This window comes from Phyllostomus discolor, chromosome 3 (assembly GCF_004126475.2).
Source record: "Phyllostomus discolor isolate MPI-MPIP mPhyDis1 chromosome 3, mPhyDis1.pri.v3, whole genome shotgun sequence".
In the NCBI taxonomy this organism is placed as follows: Eukaryota; Metazoa; Chordata; class Mammalia; order Chiroptera; family Phyllostomidae; genus Phyllostomus; species Phyllostomus discolor.
This window is the reverse complement of record NC_040905.2, coordinates 76,154,232-76,180,960: the sequence shown is the minus strand read 5'-3', so window position 1 is coordinate 76,180,960 and position 26,729 is coordinate 76,154,232. Positions and strand designations below refer to the sequence as shown.

Below are 26,729 nucleotides of genomic sequence, written 5' to 3'. Positions count from 1 at the left end.
AGAAACCAAGGAACAGAAGTAAAAGTGACCGAACTTAACTTGATCCCCCCACCTACCATGACCCATTGAGGAAATTTATGGCTACTGTCTCCAAAGGTCTCACCTCAAAAAGTCTTGAAATCCTTTTGTCCAATTAAAAACACCTTCCACCAAAGGGATACAGATATTAGCAGGCAAAAAGAAGAGTCTCTATCATGGCTGTGGCAATTGACCTTAACCATCAAGAAAAGTCAGGGCTACAGTTACATAATAGGAACAAAAAGGAGTATGTTTAGCACAGAGGTGATTTATTGTCCAGTTGTAACAGTAAATGAACAAGTGCAGCAATCAAAGATGTGGATCTGGGTTGTGCCACTAAGGAAGCAGCCTAGGCCAGCTCTCAAAGGGCAAGGGGTGCCTATACTTCCTAGTGGAGGAGGGAGACAATGAATAGCATTTGGAACTCTAGGACCTGCAGTAGTGCTAAGCATTATCCTTTTTCTCTTCTCAGATTACCCCAGAAAGAGAGGCCCTTCAGGATCCAAGAGGGGATGCTCTCCAAATATATGAGAAGTCAATATAATGTCTCAAGAAGTGATCTTTGATGAACATGGCATTGCACCACCCAGCTTTGCCTTCAAGAGAAGACTTGTTGCCCAGCCTCTAAGGAAGCCAGCAGAAGGTGACCTTCAGCTGCCAGTCTACCAGGAATTGACTCTACTACAGAGAGTCAAGTTGCCAAGGTCACAACCTTCCTGGGTGTGGATCCAAAAGGACATCGCTCTACATCCAATGACTGACTGAGGCAGAAGTATAAAGGCCTGGCCATTTCGTTTTGTTACAGGACAATCTGATGAACTGTGTGGTGGCAGGATAATACCCCCACCTACAGATATCCACATCATAAACCCTGGGACCTTTGAATATGTTATGTTAAATGGCAAGGGGGAATTAAGGTAACATATAGAAGTATGTTTGTTAATCAGCTGATCTGAAAATAAAGAGATTATCCTGGATTATCTGGGTGAGCTCAGTAGAATCATGGTGCTCCTTTAAAGTGAAAGGGAGGCAAAGGAAGGTATCAAGTCAGAGAGATTTGAAAATGCTATACAGCTGGCTTTGAAGATAGAGGAAGAAGCCAAGAGTCAAGGAATGTAGACAATTTCTAGAAGCTGGAAAAGGCAAGCAAATGAATTCTCCACTAGACCCTCCAGAAAGAACACAGTCTTGCTGAAAACATTGATTTTAGCTTAGTGAGGCTCATTTCTGACTTCTGGCCTTCAGGGCTGTAAGAAATACATGTGGGTTGTTTTAATTTCCTAAGTTTGTGATAATTTGTTCTAACAGTAATAGGGAAGGAATATAGGGCATTTTAGCTCCAGAGCTATTGTGACATGGGTCAAACAAGTGTGCTCTGAGGCCTGTGTCACAGCAGGACTTCTGTCCTATCCTGCTTCCTTCACCTCCTTCCCCGACATGTTGAGCACCTAAGAGCATTCCCCAGGAGCACCCTGCAAATGAAACTCTGTCTTAGAGTCTGTGTCCCTGGGAACCTAACCTAGGGCAGATTATAAAAGCCCATGATGACTTCTTAAGATTATAAATCTATAAGTAACAAACATATAAATATAAAGTTTATCATCATTATCCCTTTTCAGTATTTCTCAAAAAGTGATATGAACAGCACTGGCCTGGATGAGACAACATGAAGTAAATGTGAAGAAAATGGGCCCAACAGGTTGATATGAAGTTAGTTCCTGCTCTTTACTTGATGCATTACCCTAAACTTTGCAGATTTAATTTCCCTGCCTTGCCACCCCCATCCCATAAATAGGAAAGATAAATACCTTTTACTAGATAGTATTAAGTAAGGTAAAATTATTTAAACATTTAAACCAGTATTTACTGATTTGCAATAATGGCTCAGTAGAAGTTAGTTGAACTTACTCAACTCTACCTTACTGTTTTCTCTCAGAGAAATAAACTCATTTAATAATAAACAAAGAGTATCTTAGGATAAACAAAGTGGAGATTGGCAAATTACTATTGAATTATATGATTCTGCTCTCAAAATGTGTGCTTTAAGCTGAGAGCTCTGGAAGATTGGTGTGACCTGGGAAAGTGAAGAAAGACTTCTTGAGGGATATGGGAACTTAGCTGAGCTCATAAAAACACTGGAGAGAGAGAGGAGCAGACAGCGGTGTCCTAACTCCAATTCCAGTACATGGTCCTAGTTCCAGTAAACACAATTTGGAGGGGCAAACATCAGATAATCAAGTTTGCACAATGCTGTGATTGTTTTGTTTTAACTGGTAATGTATACAGTATGTTTTGAAATGTATGACATAAATATGAAGTGTTGTTATAACCAAGAGGTATATGAGAAGAAGCAAAAAGGGGATAAGGACAACAATGTTTAGCTATATGCTAATCTCAGATCGGTATGAAAAACCTTTGAAAGTATGGTATAACCAGTACTGTTAGATTTATGGCTGTGAGTATTGTTCTCATTTCAAGCTCCTACTTTCCATTTGTCATCTTTATATTCATGTGGCATCTCTATTTTCAATGTCTTACACATTTCTCCCTCTCCAAGTAATCTTTTCAGCTGAAATTTCACATGCTTCATATCAGCTCAGGAGCAAATTCTTTTCTGGAAGCTTGAACCTATCTGTTCAGCCATTTCTGAGTTACCCAACCATGAGCAAATGTTGTTTAGGAAATTTGTCAAGATCTACTTTATTGTGTGTTCAGATTTAATTCAGGATGATTTAAATTCAAATCTCCAGAGCCATCAGGCACATATCCTCTCAGGAGAAAAAACATTCTTGGCTTTGAGATATAATTGGTTGAGGTTTACACTCCACTTTCTCTCTATATGGAGTGTGGTTATGAAGAGATCTACTCAAATCCTGGAAAATCCTTTGGGGTTCCAGACCTTCCACACATGTTGTATTTTTAAAAATGCTTTTTTTTACTTCTTTTTTTCTCTCTACAAGCCATTAATGCTCTAGGAGGATTTGAGGGATAGCAACACCTGTCTGGCTGTATTGACAGATAATAATAAAAGTTTTATTCTATGACAAAAATTAGAAAAATATAGGTTTACAATATGTATTTATATTTAGGAATTTGGGCACTGGTCCTTCTATTATAGATGGGAATATTTGTGTTGCTGGTAGCATCCATTAGGCAAATATTGGGTATATTGACAAAGTTTATCCAAGATGACATCCTGTAAGTGTGCTAAAATACTGAAAACTTACAGAATGAAAAAGAACTAAAGCAGGAATGGGTGGATGGGGTGGAGAGAGGAGACAACAGGGCAGAGAAAACTTTATGACCTAGCACAAGGTCCCAAGACATATGAATGTGTTCCAATTACTGCATGACAAAACACCTCAAAATTTACTGGCATAAAACAATAACGATCTTTTTATTATCATCACATTTTGGGGGGTTTGTTGGGCTCAGCTGGTCAGTTTTTGCTCAGGGTCTCTCATGCAATTGCAGTGTCTAGCACTACCACTCTCTCAAGACTCACTCATTCACTCATCTAGCTCCTGGGCTGGGAAAGCTCAAACATCTCAGGCTCCTTGGGTATATCTTCTTGGCTTTGTGCCTCCTCTCCCCAGCACAGCAGGTTCAGGGTGGCCAAACTTCTTTCAAGGCAGTTCTGGACTTTAGGGATATGTGTCCCAAGTGAGAGAGTCAGGTGGAATCTGCACTGACTTCTAACCTGGCTTCACAAGACAGTCACAAAGGCCCCATTCAGTTTCCAGGGGAGGCGACAGGTGCCAACTCTTAATGAGAGGTGCACCAAACAATCCTCCAGTGTGTTTTCCAACCACCGTAGGACTTCACAGACCTCTGGCAGAAAGTCTGGGACAGAATAATGAGTCACTCACACAACCAAGAACTGGTTCATTGTGGGACCTTTTCTGCTGTGGTGGAAGGATACTCATGTTTAAGAGCTCCTCCGAAGTTAAGACAGCTTGCCTGGGCTTGCCTCTGCCGGGACACTTACTGAGTCTGGAGCTTTAAGCAAAAGTCAGTGCCTCCATTTTCTTACCTAGAAATTGGGGATGATGAGAGTTGACATTTATTGAGCTCTTAGTAGGTGACATACCTTTATCCCAAGTGCACTGTATACTTACTATCTTATTTTATAACCAAGATAACCATACCTCCTAAGGTATAATGTCAATAATAGGGCCATCCTTTGGGTCTGTTGTGCAGATCAGATGGGACCATCTATTATGTTCGCTCTTGATGTTATTAACGCTGTTGTGGCGAATTCTATTGGTGCCTGGTCAGGAGAGTGAACCGGTTCCAGAAATGGGCCAACCATGCACAATACCATACAGGAACATAGATTGTTCCCACTTGAAATGGAAGACCAGTCTGGGCTAAAGTGGCGGGGGGTGGGGGTGGGGAGGACGGGGCGGGGGGGGGGGGCAGATTTCTTGAGAAGACAAGCCAGTTGAAGTCGCACTATGGGTGCGAACCCAGCGCATTTTGCAGAGTGGGAACAGGAGCACCGTTTAGAGTTTGCAAACGAGACTCTCTATTTTGTTCCTGAAAAAAGGAATTCACGACTGCAAGCTGTCGGAAGCGTTCTTATGGGAGAACACTTGGCCCACTGCCCAAAGTGTTCCCAAGCGTCAGGAGCCCAAGTCGTGGCCGGATGCACGGAGCTGACACCTTTCCCGGGCGCTTCTTGTGTGTTCTGCCTTCCCTCGAGTCCCCGTTGCCACCCATGTCTCCCTAACTCCCTGAACACACCTTCCTCTCCTCCCTCTCTCCTAAGGTGCCTACTCCCGCGATTGCAGAGCGCCCATCTTCTCAGCCCCGGCAAAACCCGGAGAGGCGGAATCCCTCCCCGGGAGCGCCCCAGCGGCCACTGGGCATGCTCCGTTGTCAAGCAGGTTCGCAGCTGCGAGCAGCTTTGGAGCCTCACGGATTCCTCCTGCCGCCTCCTCCGGAGCAGGGAGCGGGCGCATGATGGCGGCGGCGGCCGGGAGCGCCAGCGGCGGCAGCAGCGGCGGTGCGGGCAGCAGCAGCAGCGACACGTCCAGCACCGGCGAGGAGGAGCGGATGCGGCGCCTCTTCCAGACGTGCGATGGCGACGGGGACGGATACATTAGCAGGTACTCGGGGAGGTACGAGAAAACGGCTGGGGCGAGACCCGCCCCTCCGTGCTGCCCTTGACCCCTCCTCTGCCCTCGCGCCCCAACTTCCAACAAGTAGCTTAGAAGCTCACGGGAAAAGTTGGCTGCGACTCTGAGAGCGCGTCGCCGGTTGGGTCACAGAGACGGAGAGGCTGTTTTACTAGCCTTGTGGAGCTGCCAGCTGGTCCAACTTTTCCTAGCGCTGTCTTTGTCTGGGCATTGGGAAACATCTCTTTAGGATGCGAGCCCTCCCCTAGCTCTCCGAGCCAGTGGGAAATGGGTTCTTGCAGCTTGTCCCAGGTCAGGGGGGTGCTGCTCTGCAGCCTCGGGCTTCTGGGTGTCGAGATGCGGTGGCACTGGGCTGAGATCCGCCCGGCTGGCCGGTGGACAGCCCCAGGGGCGGACCAGGATGGGGATGCGCTCTCAGTGACAGAACTGGACATGAAAACAAGCTGTGGAGAACTTTCATGTGTCACGGAGTCTCTGTATTCCAAACTTCAGAGCCCAAGGAAGTAGTTTGTCTCCAGTAATGATTTAAACTTGTTAGCCCGAGGGGAACGGAGCGCTCAGGCGCACAATGGGGAGTTAGAGGCGAGTCAGGAATACAGACCATACTTCCTACCCTGCCTCCGCGTTAACCAGGTGAGCCTCCAGAGGGGTTTCTGGGCTGCTCCGCTACGCCACTCAGAACCATCGCGGTGTTTGCTTCAGGATCCCCCTCCAGGGGCAGTGTTGCGGCCTCAAGACTCAGGGCTTGTCAAAATAATTACTTCTGTCCAGATTTTCATCACTTGTCAGGCACTGATGGCGAAGAAGGCAATCGTAATGTTTCACGGCACGCTTCTATGAAACGTTGAAAACGAGGCTCTGAAAACCTTAGTCGCCGAAATTTGAATTGCCTTAGAGGAAGTAGGCAGCCTAAGTTGTGTATTGCACCTATATGTTACATTTTTGTGTATTACATCTTTGTCTTGGTGATGCTAAAGATCTTTGAAAATTCTGGGTTACCTCCTACTGATTGTCTTTGCTTACTTAAAGAAAAAACTGGGGAATTGCCACCTCCACAAAAAATTTTTTAAAGATCTCTGAGACAGGTAATTTGACATGTAAGAATTTCACAATTAGAAAAACAATGATTTACTTTGAACTTTTGACTGAATTATGATCATTCTTAGCTGAATTTTATTACTTTTCTAAAGCTTCATTGGGAACATTAGCAAGATATCAGAAAACTTTAGGCAGTAATTCTGTTCTGAAATGAAAAAATATATGTAAGCCTAGTTGATCCCATATAGATTTTTATCTAGAAGTCTTTACCAGTTTTAGTTCTGGGGTAAAAGTGTGTGTGTGTGTGTGTGTGTGTGTATCTCCTATAGTTTACATTTGTTAGGGTGGTGTTCCTCATTGAAAGGCCTTTATCTCATTTTCAATAATAAAAACAATATGCATTCTTCACATTAGAATACCAAAAAAATGTAATTCACATAGGCAAGAGTGCATATAGAAAACTAGTAGAATTCTCTCCTTCCCTTTCCTTAATCTGGCCTATTAATATGTTGCTTTATCTGATCTACACTTTCTGTGCAAATGGTTATAGTGTTTTGAATGGTGGATGCATCTACCCTGAAGGATAATGAGTTCTGTGAGCATAATTTGAGGACTTTGTGTTGGAGAGTCAGGCATTGTGTGTAAGGTGTTGGTGACACAGGAGATTTAGAGTGGAAACCTACTGGAGCAAAGGTGGGGGGGGAACTGTATCATTCCTTGAACCACGTCGGTTTAATATATCTGCTTCAAAGTTGAAAGGTTTATGCCATAATGGACCCTAAACTTTAACTGTGGGCAGAGTTGCTTTGGAAGTTGTGCTGTGACAGAATTCCCATGTAGGATGATTTCAAGGATGCAGACTTATTACAAGGGAGCACCAAGGAACTTCTCTTCAAGTATGTTTACACAGCAAGCACAGTTTTGCCTGGAATATATGCTTTACCTGGAATATAGATAGTATGACTTGGGGAATGGGGTAAATGAAGATAAGTGGCATTAGACAACTCCCTCTGCAAAGCTGCTTCTTTGTGCTACCCCTGTTGAATGACTTTTAGTGACCACTCTAGAGTGGGTGATAAGGTGTGGGATGCTATGAATTTTCTCTTTTATTAAAGAGAGTTGCACTTTCTGCGTTAAAACCTTAAACACCTTGGGTTCTTCAAAAGATATTCATCTTTATGTTCATGGCGCACAGCTGTCCCATTGGGATTTCAGTTGGGTGTGTACAATAGAAGCCTCACCACAGTCAAAGAGGGTTGACTTTCTCACCTAGAAGTCTAGGGTGGTCATCCAGGTTGGGATGGCCCTTCCACCATGGTGTCAATTCCCAGGTTTCTTTTCTCTTAATACATTGCCAGTCTTCACATGAAGCATTCATCCTCATGGTTACCTCCAAGTCTTCAAATGATTGCTTTATTTCCAGCCGCATTGCCAAGTTCTGTGGAGAAAGGTATAAAAGGAAACTGAAATGAGTGTTGCCTATATCATTAAACAGAACTTTCTCAAATCCCTTAATTGACATCTTATTGGTCAAACTATAGCACCTTACCATGCCTTCTTGCAACAGAGTTCAAGGAAGCATGTAGTTCAGTTGTTCATATTACCTCCTAAACAACATTGGAGTTCTGTTACTAAGAGCAGGAACTGCATTTTGGGCAAGCAAATAACAACCAAAACATATATTGTAATAAATAACCCACATCTAGCTGGCTCTGGTCCTTTGTCTAGCCCTCATTCTCAAGCAGGAGTGGCCTAGAGATCCTATAATTGGAGAAAGGATAAGTGAAAGATAGACTGGGTGCAGGAGGGAAAATGTCAAGGTACACCATCTTGGGAAGAGGCAAGTAAAAGTAGGGCTTTGCATATTCAATATTCTTTGGGCCCAACCTTCTCCATCAGACTGACAAAAAAGAAAACTGCTAACTGGAAATTCCTGGAAGAGCTGTTTCTGCTAAGGAACCCCCAGCCTGCCAGAGGGACCTAAAATCATCTTCATGGATATTTAAGCTGGAAGAGACAACTCCATCAGGTGAAGTCAAACTGCAGCTTGGATAGGGCAGGATTTGGGCTGCACAGTGGAACCGCAGCAGGCTCTTCTGTGCATTTCATTAGCTGTGCAGGGACTTAACATTTTATGGTATTGAATTTTTGGACCCTATTTATGATGTTATAAGACATGGTGGGGTTACTCTATTTGCTAAAATTAACTTCTCTCTGGTATTTTTAAAGCTTCGTCTTTTTACCCTTCAGTTTAAGAAACTATCTTGAATATTTTGACAAATACTTAAAACCAACACATGTTTATATCTATGTAGTTCCCAAGCGTTAGCTCAAATTTTGGTGTGTTTAGAGAGAGCTTCCCTGATGATTCTTTCAAAATGGGTTCACTCTACCCCACCATTATTCTCCATTAGAGTACCAGTGACTTTCTTCCAAGTACCCTTTACAACTTGTAAATGCATTTCTATTTACTACTTGTTTGCCTGTTAACTGTCTTCCTTCCACTAGATGTAGCCTTCATGAAGGCAGGACTGTGTCTGTTTTATTAAAACACTATACTCAGGATCTTGCATGATATTTGCCAGTTAGCAATAAACCAGTCAATTCTGATGAATAAATAATCAAACTAAAGAGTGACTACATTCATGTATATTGAAAAATCTTTTAAGAATTTTCATTTCCAAGCATATTTGATGTTTATAAAATACTTTAAATGTGAGTGTACTTTTATTAACAAATGTTTATTTTAAAAATAGCTTCTTTCTGGTTATATAAAAGATATTTTTGTTGAAAATTTGGAAAACTACAGAAATATATAAAATGAAATAAAAACCACCCATTATCCCATAGCCAAGGAATATCATTTCTGTTTTCCTGGTGATGTATCTGCATGTTATTATTCCTCTAGTACATTAAAAATAATTAGACAAAAGGAAAGACATCCCATGCTCATGGAGAGGAAGATTTAACATTGTTTTGGTGGCAATAATCTCAGAAATCGATCTGCAAATTTACCACGACCTTTCTCAGAATACACAGCTGCCATTTTTTTTTTGTGGCAGAAATTTGACAGTCTGATTCTAAAATTCATATGAAAATCAAAGGGGCCCAAAAATGGTCAAAATAATCTTGAAAATATTTGAGAACAAAGCTGGAAGAGTCACATTTCTTTGTTTTAAAACTTACTAAAAAGCAACAGTAATCAAGACAGAGGAGCACTGGCAAAAAGACATATTGATCAGTGAGATAGAACTGAGAATCCAGAAACAAACCCATGTGTCTATGGTGAACTGATTCTCAACAGGAGTGCCAAGACAAGGGTGCCAAAATCAAGGGTGAAATGAGGAAAGAATAAACATTTTGCCCTGGCTGGTGTAGCTCAGTGGATTGAGCGTGGGCTGTGAACCAAAGCATCGCAGGTTCAATTCCCAGTCAGGGCACATGCCTGGGTTGCAGGCCACGGCCCCTAGCAACCCCCCCAGGAACTACACATTGATGTTTCCCTCTCTCTCTCTCTCCCTCTCTCTCTCTCTCTTTCTTCCTCCCCTCCCTCTCTAAAAATAAATAAATAAAATCTTTTAAAAAGATTTAATTAAAAAAAAAAGAATAAACATTTCAACAAATGGTACTGGCACAACTGGATAACCACATATAAAAGAATCAAGTTGGACACTCTCTTCGTATACAGAAATGTGTATATTCCTCACATTCCTCATAAAAAAATTAACTCAAAATGGATCAAACACTTAAATGTAAGTGTTAAAACTACTAAACTCTTAAAAGAAAACATAGGACAAAATCATTATCTCCTTGGATTTGGCAGTGGATTCTTATGTATGACACCAAAACAGGCTATAAACAAATGAACAAAAAGTGATAGGTAAATTGGGCCTCATCAAAATTTATTAAACTTCAATATCCAGAAATCAAAGGCATTTCTGTACACCAACAATGAAACAGCAGAAGCAGAAATCAAGAAAAAAATCCCATTTGAAATAGCAAAAAGGAAAATAAAATACCTAGGAATAAACCTAACCAAAGAGGTAAAAGACCTGTATGCAGAAAACTACATAACACTGAGGAGAGAAATCAAGGAGGACACAAACAAATGGAAACATATACCGTGTTCATGGATTGGAAGAATTAATATCATTAAAATGTCCATACTACCAAAAGCAATCTACACATTCAATGCAATACCGATTAAAGTACCAATGGCATATTTCACAGACATAGAACAAACACTTCAACAATTTATATGGAACCATAAACGACCCCGAATAGCTGCTGCAATTTTGAGAAAGAAGAGTAAAGTAGGAGGAATCACAATACCTGACATTAAACTATACTACAAGGCCACTGTAATCAAAACAGCCTGGTACTGGCATAAAAACAGGCACATGGACCAATGGAACAGAACAGAGAGCCCAGAAATAAACCCAAGCCTCTACGGTCAATTAATATTTGACAAAGGAAGCAGCAACATAAAATGGAATAAAAATAGCCTCTTCAACAAATGGTGTTGGGAGAACTGGACAGCTACGTGCAAAAAAATGAAACTCGAGCACCAACTTACACCTTATACAAAAATAGATTCAAGGTGGATAAAAGACTTAAATATAAAGCGTGACACCATTAAAGTCCTAGAAGAGAACGTAGGTAGGAAAATCTCAGATATTTCACGCAGAAACTTTTTTACTGACTTGTCTCCTAGAGCAAGGGACATAAAGGAAAGAATAAACAAATGGGACCTCATCAAAATTAAAAGCTTTTGCACAGCTAAGGAAAACAGTATCAAAATAAAAAGAGAACCAACTGTATGGGAAAACATATTTGCTAATGATACCTCAGACAAGGGTTTAATCTCCAAAATATATAAAGAACTTACGCGACTCCACTCTAAGAAGACAAGTAACCCAATTAAAAAATGGGCAAAGGACTTGAACAGACAATTCTCCAAGGAGGACATACAGAAAATCCAAAGACACATGAAGCGATGTTCAATATCGCTAGCCATCAGAGAGATGCAAATTAAAACCACAATGAGATACCACTTCACACCAGTCAGAATGGCCATCATAAACAAAGCAACAAATAACAAGTGTTGGAGAGGATGTGGAGAAACGGGGTCCCTAGTGCACTGTTGGTGGGACTGCAGACTGGTACAACCATTATGGAAAGCAGTTTGGAACTTCCTCAGAAAACTAAAAATGGATCTGCCTTTTGACCCAGCAATTCCATTGCTGGGACTCTATCCTAAGAACACTAAAACACCAATACAAAAGAACCTTTGCACCCCGATGTTCATAGCAGCACAATTTACAATAGCTAGGTGCTGGAAGCAACCTAGATGCCCATCAGTAAATGAATGGATCAAAAAACTATGGTACATTTACACAATGGAATTCTATACAGCAGAAAGAAAGAAGGAGCTCATACCCTTTGCAACAGCATGGATGGAGCTGGAAAGCATTATGCTAAGTGAAACAAGCCAGGCAGTGAAAGACAAATACCACATGATATCACCTTTAACAGGAATCTAAACAACAAAACAAAACAAAACAAAAAACTAGCAAAATATAACCAAAGACACTGAAATAGGGGATAGTCTGACAGTGGCCAGAGGGGAGAGAAGAGGGAATTTCAGGGGGGAATGGGTAGGGATTACAGGAACAAATTTGGAGGACACATGGACAAAAACTAAGGGTGGGGGGTAATGGGGGGAAGGGGGGAGGGTTGGGTGGAGGGGCTGAAACGGGAGTAGGGGGCAGAAAACTGTACTTGAACAATGATTGAAATAAAAAAAAAAAAAAATAAAAAAAAAAAAAAATTTATTAAACTTGTACTTCAAAAGATATCAAAACAGTGAAAGACAATGCAGAGAATGGGAGAAAATATTTACAAATCATATATTTGATAAGGGACTTGTATCCAGGTTATATAACGAACTCTTACAAGTCAATAATAAAAAGATAAATAACTGTTTTTTTTATATATAACACAAATGCAACTTTATTTTTCTTTCCTGTTGCCTTTCGTAAAACGTGCTCAGCAGGGGATTTACTCATGTGAACCTAAAACTTACACAATTAAAAAAAAAGGAAATCCGAGGTCATTCAAAGTGATGATACTTATTTGGTAGCTCCATAGTCTGTGGGGCTGGGCTGCAGGGAAAACCCACCCAGCCTCCTCTTTCTTGCTCATTCCCTTCTCCCACACCGATTAGCTGCTCCTTCTGGTCTCTGGGCTCAGTAGCAGAAAGGAAATGAATATGCAGAGTCTTCACCTGACAGAAATTGTTGCAGAATGCTTTGCCCTTTCTGGGACTGGCTGCTAACAGATGCCAGATCTTCTCTCATAAACACTTTCATGTGGTTAAGCATTGCCCCCCTGCTGGGTTTCTTCTGCTGCAACTAGAAAGTGATGCAATTTAAAAGCAGACAAAGATCTGAATAGACTTTTCTCCAAAGAAGATATACAGATAGCCAATAAACACATGAAAAGCGCTTAACATATTAGCGATTAGGTAAATACAAATCAAAACTACAATTAAACACCATTTTATACCCACTAGGATAGCTGTAATCCAAAAGTTGGATAATTACAAGTGTTGACAAGGGTGTGGAAAAATCAGAACCCTTGTACTTTCCCATAGAAATATGAAATGGTGCAGTCACTTTAGAAAATAGCCTAGCAGTTCCTCATAAACATAAACATAAAGTTACCATATGATCCAGCAATTCTACTCCTAGGTTTATGAAGTCTGTCCAGAAAAAGTCCATCCATTGTTAATACAATAAGAACAGTTTGCCTGACATCGATGTAACCTGGCAGCCAAGGAGAGTGGACTAGAATGCACATGTGTGAACAATGACAGCATCACTGAACTAGTCAGTGGGGCAGTAGATGCTGCTGAGTGAGCAATTGTACTGCATAGCCATCACATTCAAAATGACAGTAGTGCGATGAATCCACATCAAATTTTGTGTTAAGCTTGAACATTCCTCTGCAGAAATTATTGGTATGATTCAGAAGGCTTTCAAGGATGATACAGCACAAATAAAAATGTGGCACAAACACTTCAAAAATGATTGGGAATCTGTTGAAAGTGACCCATGTTCTGGAAGTCCTGCACAAGCAGAACACCTCAGAATGTTGAACGTGTACAGAGTGCAATCAACAAAGATCGGCGGCTGACAGTGTGACAACTAGAAGCCAATCTGTGGATTCCAAAAACTATGGTGTCCAAGATTTGGACACCATGCAAGATCTTGGTTCATGAAACATATAGTGACAGAACTCATTTTGTGGCTTCTGCAACCAGAGCAGAAGGAACATCATGCTGTATTTGCTAATGACTTGATTCAAACTGCTACCAATGAACCAGATTTCCTCAAGAAAGTCATAACCAGAGATGAATCCTGGGTCTACGGCTATGGTACTGGAAACGAAGGCCCAGTCGTCCCACGGGAAGTTGCCTGGTCCTCCACATCCAGAAGCATGGCAAAGTTGCAGCAAGATCAAGACCATGTTAACTGTTTTTTGACTGGGAAGATGTTGTCCATCATGAGTATGCTCCTGCAGGCCAAACAATTAGCAAGAAGTACTATTTCAATATTCTTCATTGGTTGAGAGAGGCAATACAATGAAAATGGCTGCAGCTATGGGCAACTGGTGATTGACAGCCTAATCAAGACAATGCATCTGTTCATGCATCACATCTTGTGCAGCGTTTCTTTGGCAAAACATCAAATCATCCAGGTGACTCTGCCTCCCTATAGCCCAGATTTGGTGCCCTGTGACTTCTTGATTTCTCTAAAACTAAAATCACTTTTGAAAGGGAAGAGAGTCCAGACCATCGATGAGATTCAGAAAAATATGACAAGGCAGCTGATGGCAATTCCAACAAAGGATTTTGCATCCTCTCTTCATACAGACTATGCATAGAACAGCCAGGCGACTTTTAAAGAGCAAGTCAGATTATGTTATTTCTTTGCAGCATAGTGGAAAGAGCACTGGATCTGAATTAGGAAAGTTAGGTTCACTCCAGGTTCTGCCTTTAAGTAACTCTGTGACTTCATACTACTCCCTGCCTCTGCCTTAGTTTCCTTACCCATCAGGTGGAGTGATGAAATGTTCGTCTGTGCTTTCTTACGCTTGGAGTTTGTTGAAATTATTGAAGCTGTATGTTTCAAGTTTTTACCAAATTTAGAAAAATTTCAGCTATTATTTCTGTAAACATACTATCTGTTCCTTGTCTCTTCTTTCATTTTGAGATTCCAATTTACAAGTATTAGTGTGTTTGATATTTGCCCACCCCTTACTAAGGCTCTGTTAATTTTTTTCTCAACTTTTTTCTCTCTGTGTTTCATTTTGGATAGTTTCTATTGTTATAACTTCAAATTTACTGATCTTTTCTTCTACAGTGTCAAGCTGCTATTAATCCCAATCATATTTCACATATTATATTTTTCACTTCTAGAAGTTCCACTTGAATATACGACACATATTTATAGTAACTATTTTAACTTCCTTATCTGCTAATTCCATTATTTCTGTCATTTCCTGGTTTGTTTCTGTTTTATTGATTTTTCTCCTAGTTATGGGACATGTTTCTGCTTCTTCGTATGCGTGGTAATTTTTTATTGGATGCCAGACATTTTAACTTGTTGGATATTGGCTTTTGTCGTATTCCTTTACTCTGTTCTGGTGTGCGGCTGAGTTTGGACCTTCTGCAACCTTGACTTTAAGCTTTGTGCGTCAGGATCAGAGAATTTTTAATGTAAGGCCAGTTTTAGCTTCTGCAGGTCTTTCTCTAAGGCATTTCTTCCTCTTGCCTCTACACCACAAGTTCTGTCTACCTTGACTTCCCTGAACTTTGCTCTCTCTCTCCTCAACTCAGTGAGATCATTGAAGCTCTTTGGACTCCTGTTCTACAGCCTATAAACTGACTTCAGGCAGTAAGTTGGTGGGATTGTAGGCTTAGCTTACTAGTTTCGTTTTATTCAACTCATGCTGTCCATTATCTACTGTCTGGAAATCATTGTTTCATGTATTTTGTCTGGTTTTCTTGTTTTAGGTAGTAAGGTAAATTCAGTCTCTGTAATTCCAAAATGATCTGAAATGGAATCCTGATTTCTCTTTTTACTGAGTGTCCCAAAGTGAGCGTGCCTTTCATAAGCACTCTTTGTATTAAGTTTATGTAGAAATAATTTTATAATAACATTCACAGAAATATCTCCAGCAACTTACTGTTTTTAAGCTACTACCTACAGTCTCAGCCCACATGTCTTTTCTTTTAATAGCTAACATTATTGATTACTCACAGTGTGCTAGGCTCTGTGCTAAGCAAGTACTTTACATGAGGGGGAACACCCCGAAAAATGGAATTATCTTCCGGAGGGCAGGCCCCTTGTATTACAGACATCCCCCACTAGGTGAGTGTTCTAGGAACCCATCTGTATCAGTGCACCAGCTCTCATTGTTGTGAGAGGCTGCATTTGGCTTCAGTGACTTTTTTTTGGACACTCATCACATTTGCCCATTTTATGATGGGGGATTTATGAGCACAGCTGCCCATACCACTCTGAGTATTCAGCAGTTTTTGTTCCCCATCCTCCCTATTCACCTGATCTCACACCAGGCAACTTTTTTTTGTTGACTCCCTGGATGAAAAAAGTCCTCAAAGGGAACGTTTTGCTGATATGGAAGAGGTGAAATTAAAAAAAATGGCAAAAACACTAAAAGCATCAAAATTGATGAGTTCAAAAACAGTTTTGAGTGGTAGAAAAAACGTCTTGATAGGTGTATTGCATCAAATGGAGAGTACTTTGAAGATGACTAAAGTTTAAACATGTAAGAATAAATACACAATTTTTTATAAATAAATTCCAGTTTTTTGAGGTCCCCCTGAGTTACAATATAGCCCCTCTGAAAAAGGAATTATTGTTACAAACAATTTAAAGATGAGAAAAACAGGCTTGGAGATATTATTTGCTCAAGATTCCACAGTCAGTAAGACCTGAGCTTCAACTCATGTCTCTGGTTCTCAATTGAGGGTCTTGCCCACTAAATTGATGCCGCTTTCCACATGTATTTCTTTAAGTTAATTTTTAGCAGCTTTATTGAAATGTAACTCACATAATATATAATTTTCCCATTTAAAGTGTACAATTCAATGGTTTTTATTATATGCAGAGTTGTGCAACCATCATCATAATTTCAGAATATTTTCATTACATTGAAAAGAACTATGGTACCCTTTAGCGGTCATCTCCCATTCCCCCCGATATTCTCAGCCCTAGACAACCACTAATCTACTATCTGTCTCTGCCTATTGTGCACATTTCATGTAAATGGAATCATATATATCATGTGACCTTTTTTAACTTGTGTTTTGGTGGCATATCCACAAAGAGTTTGCCTAACCCAAGGTCACAGAGACTTACTCCTATGTTTTCTTCTTAGAGTTTTATAGTTTTTGTTCTTACATTTGGCTCTATGATCCATTTTGAGCTAAATTTTTGTGAATGGTGTGAAGAAGGGATCCAAGTTTATTCTTTTGCCTGTGGTATCTAGTTGTCCCAGCAACACTGTTGAAAAGATTATTGTTTCCCATTTTCTTGACACCCTTCTCAAAACTCAATTGACCATAAATGTAAGAGTTTATTTCTGGACTCTCAATTTTTTTCCATGGATATTACACCTATTCTTATACCAGTACCACACAGTCTTGATGACTATTGCCTTATTGTTAAGTTTTGAAATCAGGAAGTATGAATCTTCCAACTTTTTTCTCTTTTTTAAAGATTGTTTGGCTATTCTTAGTACCTTGACCTGCCAAACAAACTTTGGGACAACATTATCAATTTCTTCAAAACAGGCAACTGAAATTTGGGGTAGTGATTCTATTTAATCTATAGATTAATTTTTTCATGTGTATTTTTACTGTGTTTTTTAGAGTATTTTTTCCCCTCCAGCCCATATCTTTATTTTACAGTCCTTTTACTTTGAGTCAGCATATTGGTGAACATCTAAAGTTATAATGGCATATTTATAGTGGCTTTATAATTTATAATTAGTTAGTCCTACGTTATCTTACATGATCTTTGCAACAAAAATTAATATCTTTTTTTTAAGACAAGAAGCCAAGAAGATAACCCCTAAAGGAAAGAATGAATCTGTTGTCCTTACTTGAGGATCTTTTCCACCATACATGCTCCCAAGCTAACACAAGAAAACATTTTTCATAGCCTTAAAGTTCTTTACTATTTAATTTACCCAAGGTCCACAGTGGAGATGAATTTTGATTTTATAACTGGCTTTTTAATAGCAATGGGGATGGCATTTAAATTATTGGTACAGAAGGTGAGGTATTTGCATTCTAAATGAAGTCTCAGCTGGGGAAACTCTCTTGTTGTTCAGTAAATTGAAAATCTCTTTAAGTGTTAGTCCCAGAATAGAAACCATATGGCAAGAAAGGGCATTTCCTTTGAGAACAGTTAATTGTCAGCTTCTCATTGTCATTTCAAAATGTCAGTTTAAATATGTAAATGAGTAATTTCTAAATTCGTGACATTGATTATTGAAGACTGTAACTGATGGGAGAAAAAGTTGGGTAAGCAGAAGGACTCTCAGAACCATTGTTCAAACATTTAGATCCCTGTTACAATGCAGTGAAAATGTAAATGGAACAAATTTCTAGATCGACCAATATGCATTAATGTGTTTGTCTTATATGACAGTTGTTAGCTGAGTTTAAGTGTAGCCCTCAGTTGAATATTTAGTAGTGAAACTGTTACCTGGAAAATTTGAGGTAGATGAGCTGTGTGTGTGTGTGTGTGTGTGTGTGTGTGTGTGTATTTTAACATTCATATCAGTGATGTAGGAGATACTTGAAAACACATCTTAAACTTGATGTTGGTATTAATTGGGCATCTATTCAACATTATGTCAAGTGGCATTGGTTAAGACACCTATTGTCTATTGTTTAAAAGTTCAGCATGTACAAATTTATGGTACAGATGGAGGAAGTAAGAACCCACATCGGGTGAAGAAGGGCATTTTTGTAAAAATGTGGCTACCTTTCCTTTAAATGTCAGAAATTTTAACTCACTTACTAAAATTCAGAACTTCCATTCTGGCCAGCATGGCCCAGTTGGTTGGAGCATCATCCCATAGAGCAAAAAGGTTGCCGGCTCGATTCCTAGTCAGGGCATGTGCCTGGGTTGTGAGTTTGGTCCCCGGTAGGGGGGCATTTGAGAGGCAGCCAACTGGTGTTTCTCTCTCACAGCAATGTTTTTCTCGCTCTCTATTTCCATCCCTTCCCCTGTCTCGAACGTCAATAAGTATGTCCTCCGGTGAAGATTTTAAAAAATAATAAAAATAAATAAAATTGAGAACTTCTTTCTGAGAAATAACAAACTTAACAGAATATTCTACATTAGAGGTTAATGCTTTTAGGCAAAGATTTTACTTTGATAATTTTATGTACTATAGAGTCTTAACCTGAGTGTATTTCACAATAAACAAGATGAAAATCACTGAGAATATTATTGGGAAAATATGTACTCTTCTAAAAATGTATTGGAAGTTTTGTATTTGTTATAAGCAAAGGATGAAATCAATGCTGCTCATCTCCCTCTCCCTTCTTGATTTTTCTAAATTCCTTCATCTCTAACCAGAATTATTCTCCTAGTGTCCTAGCCTGTCACTGTGCCTAATCTGGACCGTACTACGTGGATACCAAAGTCACTTTTCTCTAAGACAAAACTGAGCAAGCAGCTCTTCTTAAAATCCTTCAACAGTTGTCTGTGTTTTACAGATAAGTTCAGACTGCTTCTGGGGCATGTAATTTAGGGCCCTTGCCCATCGGCACGAACACGACCCCTCTCCAGCCTTATCTCTCCCCTGTCCCCCTCTAGCACGCCCTGCTGTGCTATCAGTGCCTTACAACACGCAGCTCCTTCTGTAAGTGCCCTCCTCTCTCCCTTGTCTTCCTGGTGAGCACCTTCTCTTTTTTCTAGATTTAGTTCTCATACAGCTTTTTCCCTGGGGAGAATTTCCTGATGCCTCAGTACCTTACACACGCTCAGAGGCCACTACTGCTCACATTCTTACTGTTCCCATTTCCTTTCTCTCCACACTCAGGCACACTCTGCGTTTTTTGTTTTTTGCCTTTATAACCCCCAGTGTCCAAATTGTAGGTAATAGAAACTGACTAAATATTTATCAAATAAATAAACTAGTTCATTATGTAATGGTCATTTCAAATACTTTAGAAGTTTTAGAAAAAAGATTTATTGGATTTGGTCCAACTTAGAAGAAGCTGAGGAATTTATATTTGAAGGTACATATCACGTAACATTTTACCTCATTTAAAATACCAGTGTGACAGGTATTCGGTGACCTTTGTGCTAACTAGTCATGTGAATTTAGGCAAGTCACACAAACCTCTCTAATCAGATTCTTCTTTTGTGAAATGATTTTAACATCTTTTCAGGACTGACATACTTTTATTTTATGGACAGGATTTTGATGGTACCATATACTGTGAAAAGGCATGCTGTTTAATTAGTCTCTACTAGGCAACTCTTTCTTTATGAAGTAACAGTGAAGAATCCATAATATCTCTATATCTGTGGCCCCTCACAGAGCCACAGAGCTGGCAGGCTGGTGCCATATTTGAGACTCCATCAACCTGCCTAACACTGTTTAACCTGTATTGGAAATCCACAGAGACTCTGCCCCACCCAATCTGTGAGCCCACCCAAGCTACTTTTCCATATGAATGCCTGGTCTTGGCTCACTGTTACACAACTTCCTAAATTCTTTCAAACAAGCGACAACTGACCTCAGTGAGCTCCAGACCAGGCACTAGCAGCAGCCAGGTTAGTTTCACAACTTGGCTTTGCCTGGGAATCTCCAAGCCCAGCACAACTAGCAGCCTTCTCAGATTGCCTCATAGCTCAGGCAGGGTGGCCCCGTGTAAAATACAGGTTGGGACTGACATTGGCCTGCAACACCTGGGAACACTGGGTAAGCGCTCCCAGTGCATAGCTACAGACCACATCAGAGCACCACCACCCTGACCCTGCACAGCTGATCCTCCATGGAGGGCAGAGGTTGATGGTTAGTGGTCATAGCCAATCCTTGCAGCTGACTGGCCTGGGTAATCCCTCCCATTGATCTACCAATAGCAACCAAGACTCAACTATAAGAAGAGGGTGTACTCAGCCCACAGGAAGGGTGTACCTCAAGCACCCAACTTGGGTGATAGTGGAGGCTGTGCCACTGGACTCCACAACACCTACTACATTAGGCCACACTACCAAAACAGGGAGTCAAAGCAGCTCTACCAATCATGTAGATACAAACACAGGGAGGGTGTCAAAACTAGGAGAGAAAGAAACATGGCCCAAATGAAAGAACAGATGAAAACTTCAGAAAAAGAGCTAAACAAAATGGAGATAAGCAATCTATCAGATGCAGAGTTCAAAACACTGTTTATAAGGATGTTCAAGGAACTTAGTGAGGACCTCAACAGCATAAAAAAGATCCAGTTAGAAACAAAGGATTCACTAACTGAAATAAAGAACAATTTATAGGGAAACAACAGTGAGTGGATGAAGCCAAGAATTGAATCAATGATTTGGAACATAAGGAAGAAAAATAAAGAGGAAGGAAGGGAGGGAGGGAGGGAGGGAGGGAGGTGGGAGGGAGGGAAAGAGGGAGGGAGGGAGGGAGGAAACCAATCAGAACAACAAGAAGGAAAAAGAATCCAAAAAAATGAAGATTAGTGTAAGCACCCTCTAGGACAGCTTCTAGAGGTCCAACATTCACATCATAGGGGTGCCAGAAGTAGAAGAGAGAGTGGAAGAAATTGGAAATTTATTTGAAAAAATAATAAAAGAAAACTTCCCTAATTTGGTGAAGCAAATAGTCATACAAGGCTAGGAAGCACAGAGAGTCCCAATCAAGTTGGACCCAAAGACGACCACTCCAAGACACATCGTAATTAAAACGCCAAGGGTTAAATGGAAGAGAGAATCTCACATGCAGCAGGAGAAAAAGTTAGTGACATGCAAAGGAGTTACCATAAGACTGTCAGGTGATTTCTCAAAAGAAACTTGGCAGGCAAGAAGGGGCTTGCAAGAAGTATTCAAAGTGGTGAAAAACAAGGACCTACAACCAAGGATTACTCTAACCAGCAAAGCTTTCATTTAAAATGGAAGAGCAGATCAAGAGCTTCCCAGACAAGAAAAAACTAAAGGCGTTCATCATCACCAAGCTATTATTATATGACATGTTAAAGGGAGTTATTTAGGAATAAGGAGATCAATACTCTGAATAATAAAATGGCAATAAATACATATCTATCACCAATTGAATCTAAAAAACCAACTAAGCAAAAAAGAAGAACAAAGATGGAATCATGGATACAGAGAGCATTTTGATGGTCACCAGGTGGAAGGGGTGTGTGGGGGAATGGGTGAAGAGGTGAGGGGATTAAGAAGTACAAATGGCTAGTTACAGAATAGCCATGGGGATATAAAGTACAGTATAGGAAATGTAGATCTATTATTTTTGTTCAAATATTTTATTTTTTCAACACATTCATGGAGTGCTTACTGTATAGTAGACTCTTTTCTAAGTATTGATGATATAGCAGTGAACAAAATTAACAAAGTTTTTGCTCTCAAGGAACTTACATTCTTTGGAGAGGGGTGGTATAACATAAATAGCTAAAATCAAAAACAAATATGATCTTCCAGATGGTAAGACATACCCAAAAAAGTAGGAATTGGAATAGTGAGTGCAGGCATGATAGGTTAATTTTAATATTGAATAGGGTATGTAGGGGAGACCTTATTGAGAAAGTAATTTTTGAGCAAACGTGAAGAGTAAGGGACCAGCCGTTTATTTATTTGGAGGAACAGGTTCCTTACTGAAGGAACAGCAAAAGCAAAAGTCATGAGACATTCAAAGAATAAGATCAGTGTGGCTGGAATGAGAAAGGGAAGAGAAGCAGATGAAGTAGGAAGTGACAGATTTTATGGCCTTGTAGATTATTGTAAGGACCTTGGCTTTTAGCCTGAGTGAGAGATTTCTGCTTGATTCTGTAGAATTGTCTATACTTACTTGTTCCATTTTCTTACTTCTGGCATCTGTCACTCTGATCAGTCCACACTATTGCTCCATTAAAATAGTGCTAAGTTCACCAGTGGCCTTTCTGTCAGTTAATAACATGGGTTTTGAGTCCTTGCCTGTATTGCCTCTCAGCGATCAATTGTGTTGACCATTGCCTGCCTCTTGGAGCCTCCTTTTTGTCTGGCTCCCATGACCACACACTCTTCCTGCTTTTCTCCCACCCTTCTGGCTCTTCCTTTCCATCTCACTTGTAGGCTCATCTCTTCTACTTAGCTCTTGGGTGTCAGAATTTCTCAAGGCATCAACTTTTGCCCATTCCTCTTTTAACCCCATACATTCTTTCTAGGCATTTGTGTTTCAGCTTCAGTTGTCTTTGTAGGTGTCAATGACTCTCATAGTAAATGTCCAGCTCAGACTTCTCTTCTGAGCTTCAGACCTACATAACCAGTTAATTCAGTTGCCTATAAACCGTTTTCCACTAGGTATTTCTAAAACATCTTGAACTACACAAGTCCAATGCTGGATTCATGATCTCATGCTGTCTCAGTGAATGTGACCACTGTACACCCGCTTATACAACCCAAAAGAAATCTTCGCCTCATCCTTGACACAGCCTTTTCCATCAACTCCCATATTGGGTTTTATTGCCAAGTCCTATTTTTTTACTTAGCAAATCTCTCTCAGATCTGTCCACTTCTTTCCATCTATATTTATACCACCCCATTTGTTCACTTGGAGTACTGCATATACTCCTGAGTCTCTTTTGTCTTCTTTTGCCATCTTCCAATCTAGTTGTCCACTCCTGCCAAAGAGATCTTTTTTTTTCTGCTCGTGTTCCCCCTGTTTAAACTCTTCAGGTGAGTCAAAATCCTTAAATTGGCCATCAGAGGCCTAGGCCCTGGCTATGCGTGGTTCTACCTACTCCTTCCTTTCCTGCCGCATCTTGCTCTCTCTCCTCCTGGCTCTCTGTCCACCAACCTCTCTAGTCTTTGAATTTCAGTTTCTGCAGTGTGTTCTGCTGTCAGTTCCCATTCAGTTCCTATGCAGATGGATGTATATCCAGCTTTTCACAAACTGCTGAACTCAGCTCCAGACTCACCTTTTCAACCTTTTTGGCCCTCTCATCTTCCCTGCCTTCAGAGAATGTATTTGAGTTTATAATGATGTTCATTTATGGGAATTTCTTGATTAATGTCCTTTTAGTCCACTCAATTATGAGCTCCATGAGGACAGCAATTATGTGTTTAAAAAAAATTTTTTTTTCAGTGACAGCTAACATTTAATGACTATGTCTGTTTTTATTCACTATTAAATTCTCAGGCCTAGCACAGTAACCTGGCACTTTGTAGGTACTCAGTAAATATTTATGGAAAGAATCAGTAAAGTCCTTCTGGCTTCTTTGAATTAAATTCAAAAGTTACATTTTTACATAATTGGCATACAAGTGTATTTGTTTTCATTTGAGTAAGAAATTTATTTCTGTAAACATAAAAAGTGTCTTTTCTGAGATATTTCTAGGTTTTTCTGGAGTTGCTATAGAAGAAATTGCTGTTGGGGATTTTCTCACTTTATCAAGATAGCTATAATTGCCGTCTGTTCTTTGTGCACATCTCCTGGGGTCTGGGTAATGCACAGATTCTGGCTGTCCAACATTTGTGACATTTCCAGATGTGTTCAAGGTGTTGTTTTGACTGGGGTGAAGCCCATTTTCTGGAGGCCTCAGGAAAATATTGTAGCCTGAAGTGCTATTCCCCAGGGTTTCTGTTGAACACTGTCTTGGTGGCTATGAAACAGGCAGCCAGGAAAACCCCAGGCTGTGGGCAAGTGTGAGATCAGAGCTGTGGGCTTTTTAAAAGGATGTAAGACCCAGAAGAGAAAGTAGAAAGTTGGTGAATGGTCAACTGAAGTTATATCACCACATGGGCAGTTCTAAAAGGCCAGGGGCCCAGCTCTGTGGGTAGTCTGTGACTACTTGTTAAGTATTTTGACCTGACTTTGACAAGTCAGGCAAGAAAAGTACAAACTTTAAAATCTTGTTTATTTCCCTCTTATTAGTTTCTAATATGTTGCATGGGCATCAACAGGCAAGGCATGTGGGTTAAACCTTTTCACTGTATCATTAGACTGCCCTTCATTTCTAACAGTGTTTTTTAAGGTATATCGCTTAAGTTTATTTAGTAGTATACCCTCTATTTAGTAAGCTGTCACTCTTGCTTTTCTTCAGTACCTGACATCTCATGGGAAGAAGCTTTGGCTACTTATATCCCTTCCCAAATTAACACTTCTTTTACAGTAGAGGATCCCTCTGGGCATTCTATTATAAGCTGTAGCTTCCAGCATAGTTGTTTTAAACACCTGTGAGTATTTTTTAATTGTGCAAAGCACCCATCCTTTAAAATCTATTTAATTATTTATTATATGTCTCCACAAAGCAGACAGCATGGAGTTGTGACATACAGAATGGATTCTGGAGTGCTAATCCCAACTGTTACGTGTGCGCTGTCTGACCTTAGGCCAGTACTTAATACTTTAATATCTTGGTTTCCTTATCTGTAACGTGGGGGTACAATAGTATCTATCTGCTATAGTACCATACTTGGGGTTGATCTGCAGAGTAAATGAGTTACTATTTTAAAAGTTTTTTAAGAGTCCTTGGTTTGTAGTAATTATTGAGTGTTTCTTAAATAGAATAAATATGATAAAGTTTTATAAACTTCTCAGATTTCAATGTGCACTAAAATAATTTGGGGATATTCTTAAATTGCAGATTCAACTCTGCAGTTCAGAGTATCAGACCGGAGACCCTGCATTTCTAATGAGCTCCCAGGTGTTGTCAGAAACTGCAAGTCCACAGACCACACTTTGAGTAGCAGCCGTCAAATATAGGGCAGCAAACTACACCTATCTCCAGAATCCTGCTCAGGTGTGACAGGCTGCATTTAGATTAGAAGAAACCAGGCCTTTAAAATGATAAGCTCTTCTTCAGCTCTGTGGACACAATGTGCTACGGTGTGGGGCTGTTAGATCAGCACAATAAATCTAGTAGACATCTGTCACCACACATAGAATATTTTCTCTTGTGATGAGGGCTTTAACAAAGCCCTTAACAAATCTCTTAACAAATTTTAAATACGCAATACAGTATTATTAACTGTAGTCGCCATGCTGTATGTTACATCCCCATGACTTGTTTTACACCTTCTGACTCCCTTCATTCATTTTGCCCACCCCTCCCCCTGCCCCACCTTTGGCAACCACCCATCTCTTCTCTATATCTACAAGCTTGGTGTTTCTTGTTTTGTAGTTTTTTTTCAGATTCCATATATAAAACGTCATATGGTAGTGAGGTCATATGGTAGTTGTCTTTCTTTATCTGACTTATTTCATTGAGCATAATGCCCTCATGATTCCATCTATGTTGTTACAAATGGCAAAGTTTCATTCTTTATATACATATATGTATGTATAATGATATACAGATACCACATTTTCTTTATCCATTTATCTATTGATACACACAGGTTGTTTCTATATCTTGGCTATTGTCAATAATGCTGCAGTGAACAAGGGGGTACAGATATCTTTTTGAGATAGTATTTTTGTTTTCTGTGAATAAATCCCAAAAGAGGAACTGTGGATCATATGGTAGTTCTATTTACAATTTTTGGAGGAACCTTCATACTGTTTTCCATCTTGCTTCCAGCAATCTACATTCCCATCAACAGTGCACAGGGTTCCTTTTTCTCGCCAACGCTTGTTGTTTCTTGTCTTTTTGATAATGACCATTCTGACAGGTGTGAGGTGATATCTCATCGTAATTTTGATTTGCATTTGATTGGTGATGTTGAGCATTTTTTTCATACACCTATTGGTCATTTTTATGTCTTCTTTAGAAAAATGTCTATTCAGATCTTCTGCCCATTTTTAATTGGATTATTTGGGGTAGTTTTTTTTTACCATTAACTTGTATGAGTTGTTTATATATTTTGGATATTAACCCCCTATCAGACATATGGTTTACAAATTTTCTCCCATTCAGTAAGTTGCCTTTTCACTTTGTTGATGGTTTTCTTTGCTCTACAGAAGCTTTTTAGTTTGATATAGTCCAACTTGTTTATTTTTGCTTTTGTATTCTTTACTTCTGGTGTCACATCCAAAAAAATCTTTGTTGAGACCAATGCCAAAGAGCTTACTGCCTATGTTTTTTACTAGGAGTTTTGTGGTTTCAGGACTTACATTTAAGTTTTAAATCCATTTTAAGTTAATTTTGTGCATGGTAAGATAGAGGTCCAATTTTATTATTTTGCACGTGTTTATCCAGTTTCCCCAGCACCATTTATTGAAAAGACTGCCCTTTTTCCATTGTATATTTTTTGTTCCTTT

General features: G+C 39.9%; 1 protein-coding gene across 1 annotated transcript in view; it reads left to right on the top strand.

Moving 5' to 3' along the window:
* The first annotated feature begins 4,615 nt into the window (after positions 1-4,615).
* The window catches only part of MCC (MCC regulator of WNT signaling pathway), a 392,112-nt gene continuing 369,998 nt past the window's right edge, over positions 4,616-26,729 (top strand). The window contains 1 exon segment of the mRNA XM_028508357.2: positions 4,616-5,129. Coding sequence (XP_028364158.1) covers positions 4,981-5,129 — 149 coding nt within the window. The 5' untranslated portion in view covers positions 4,616-4,980.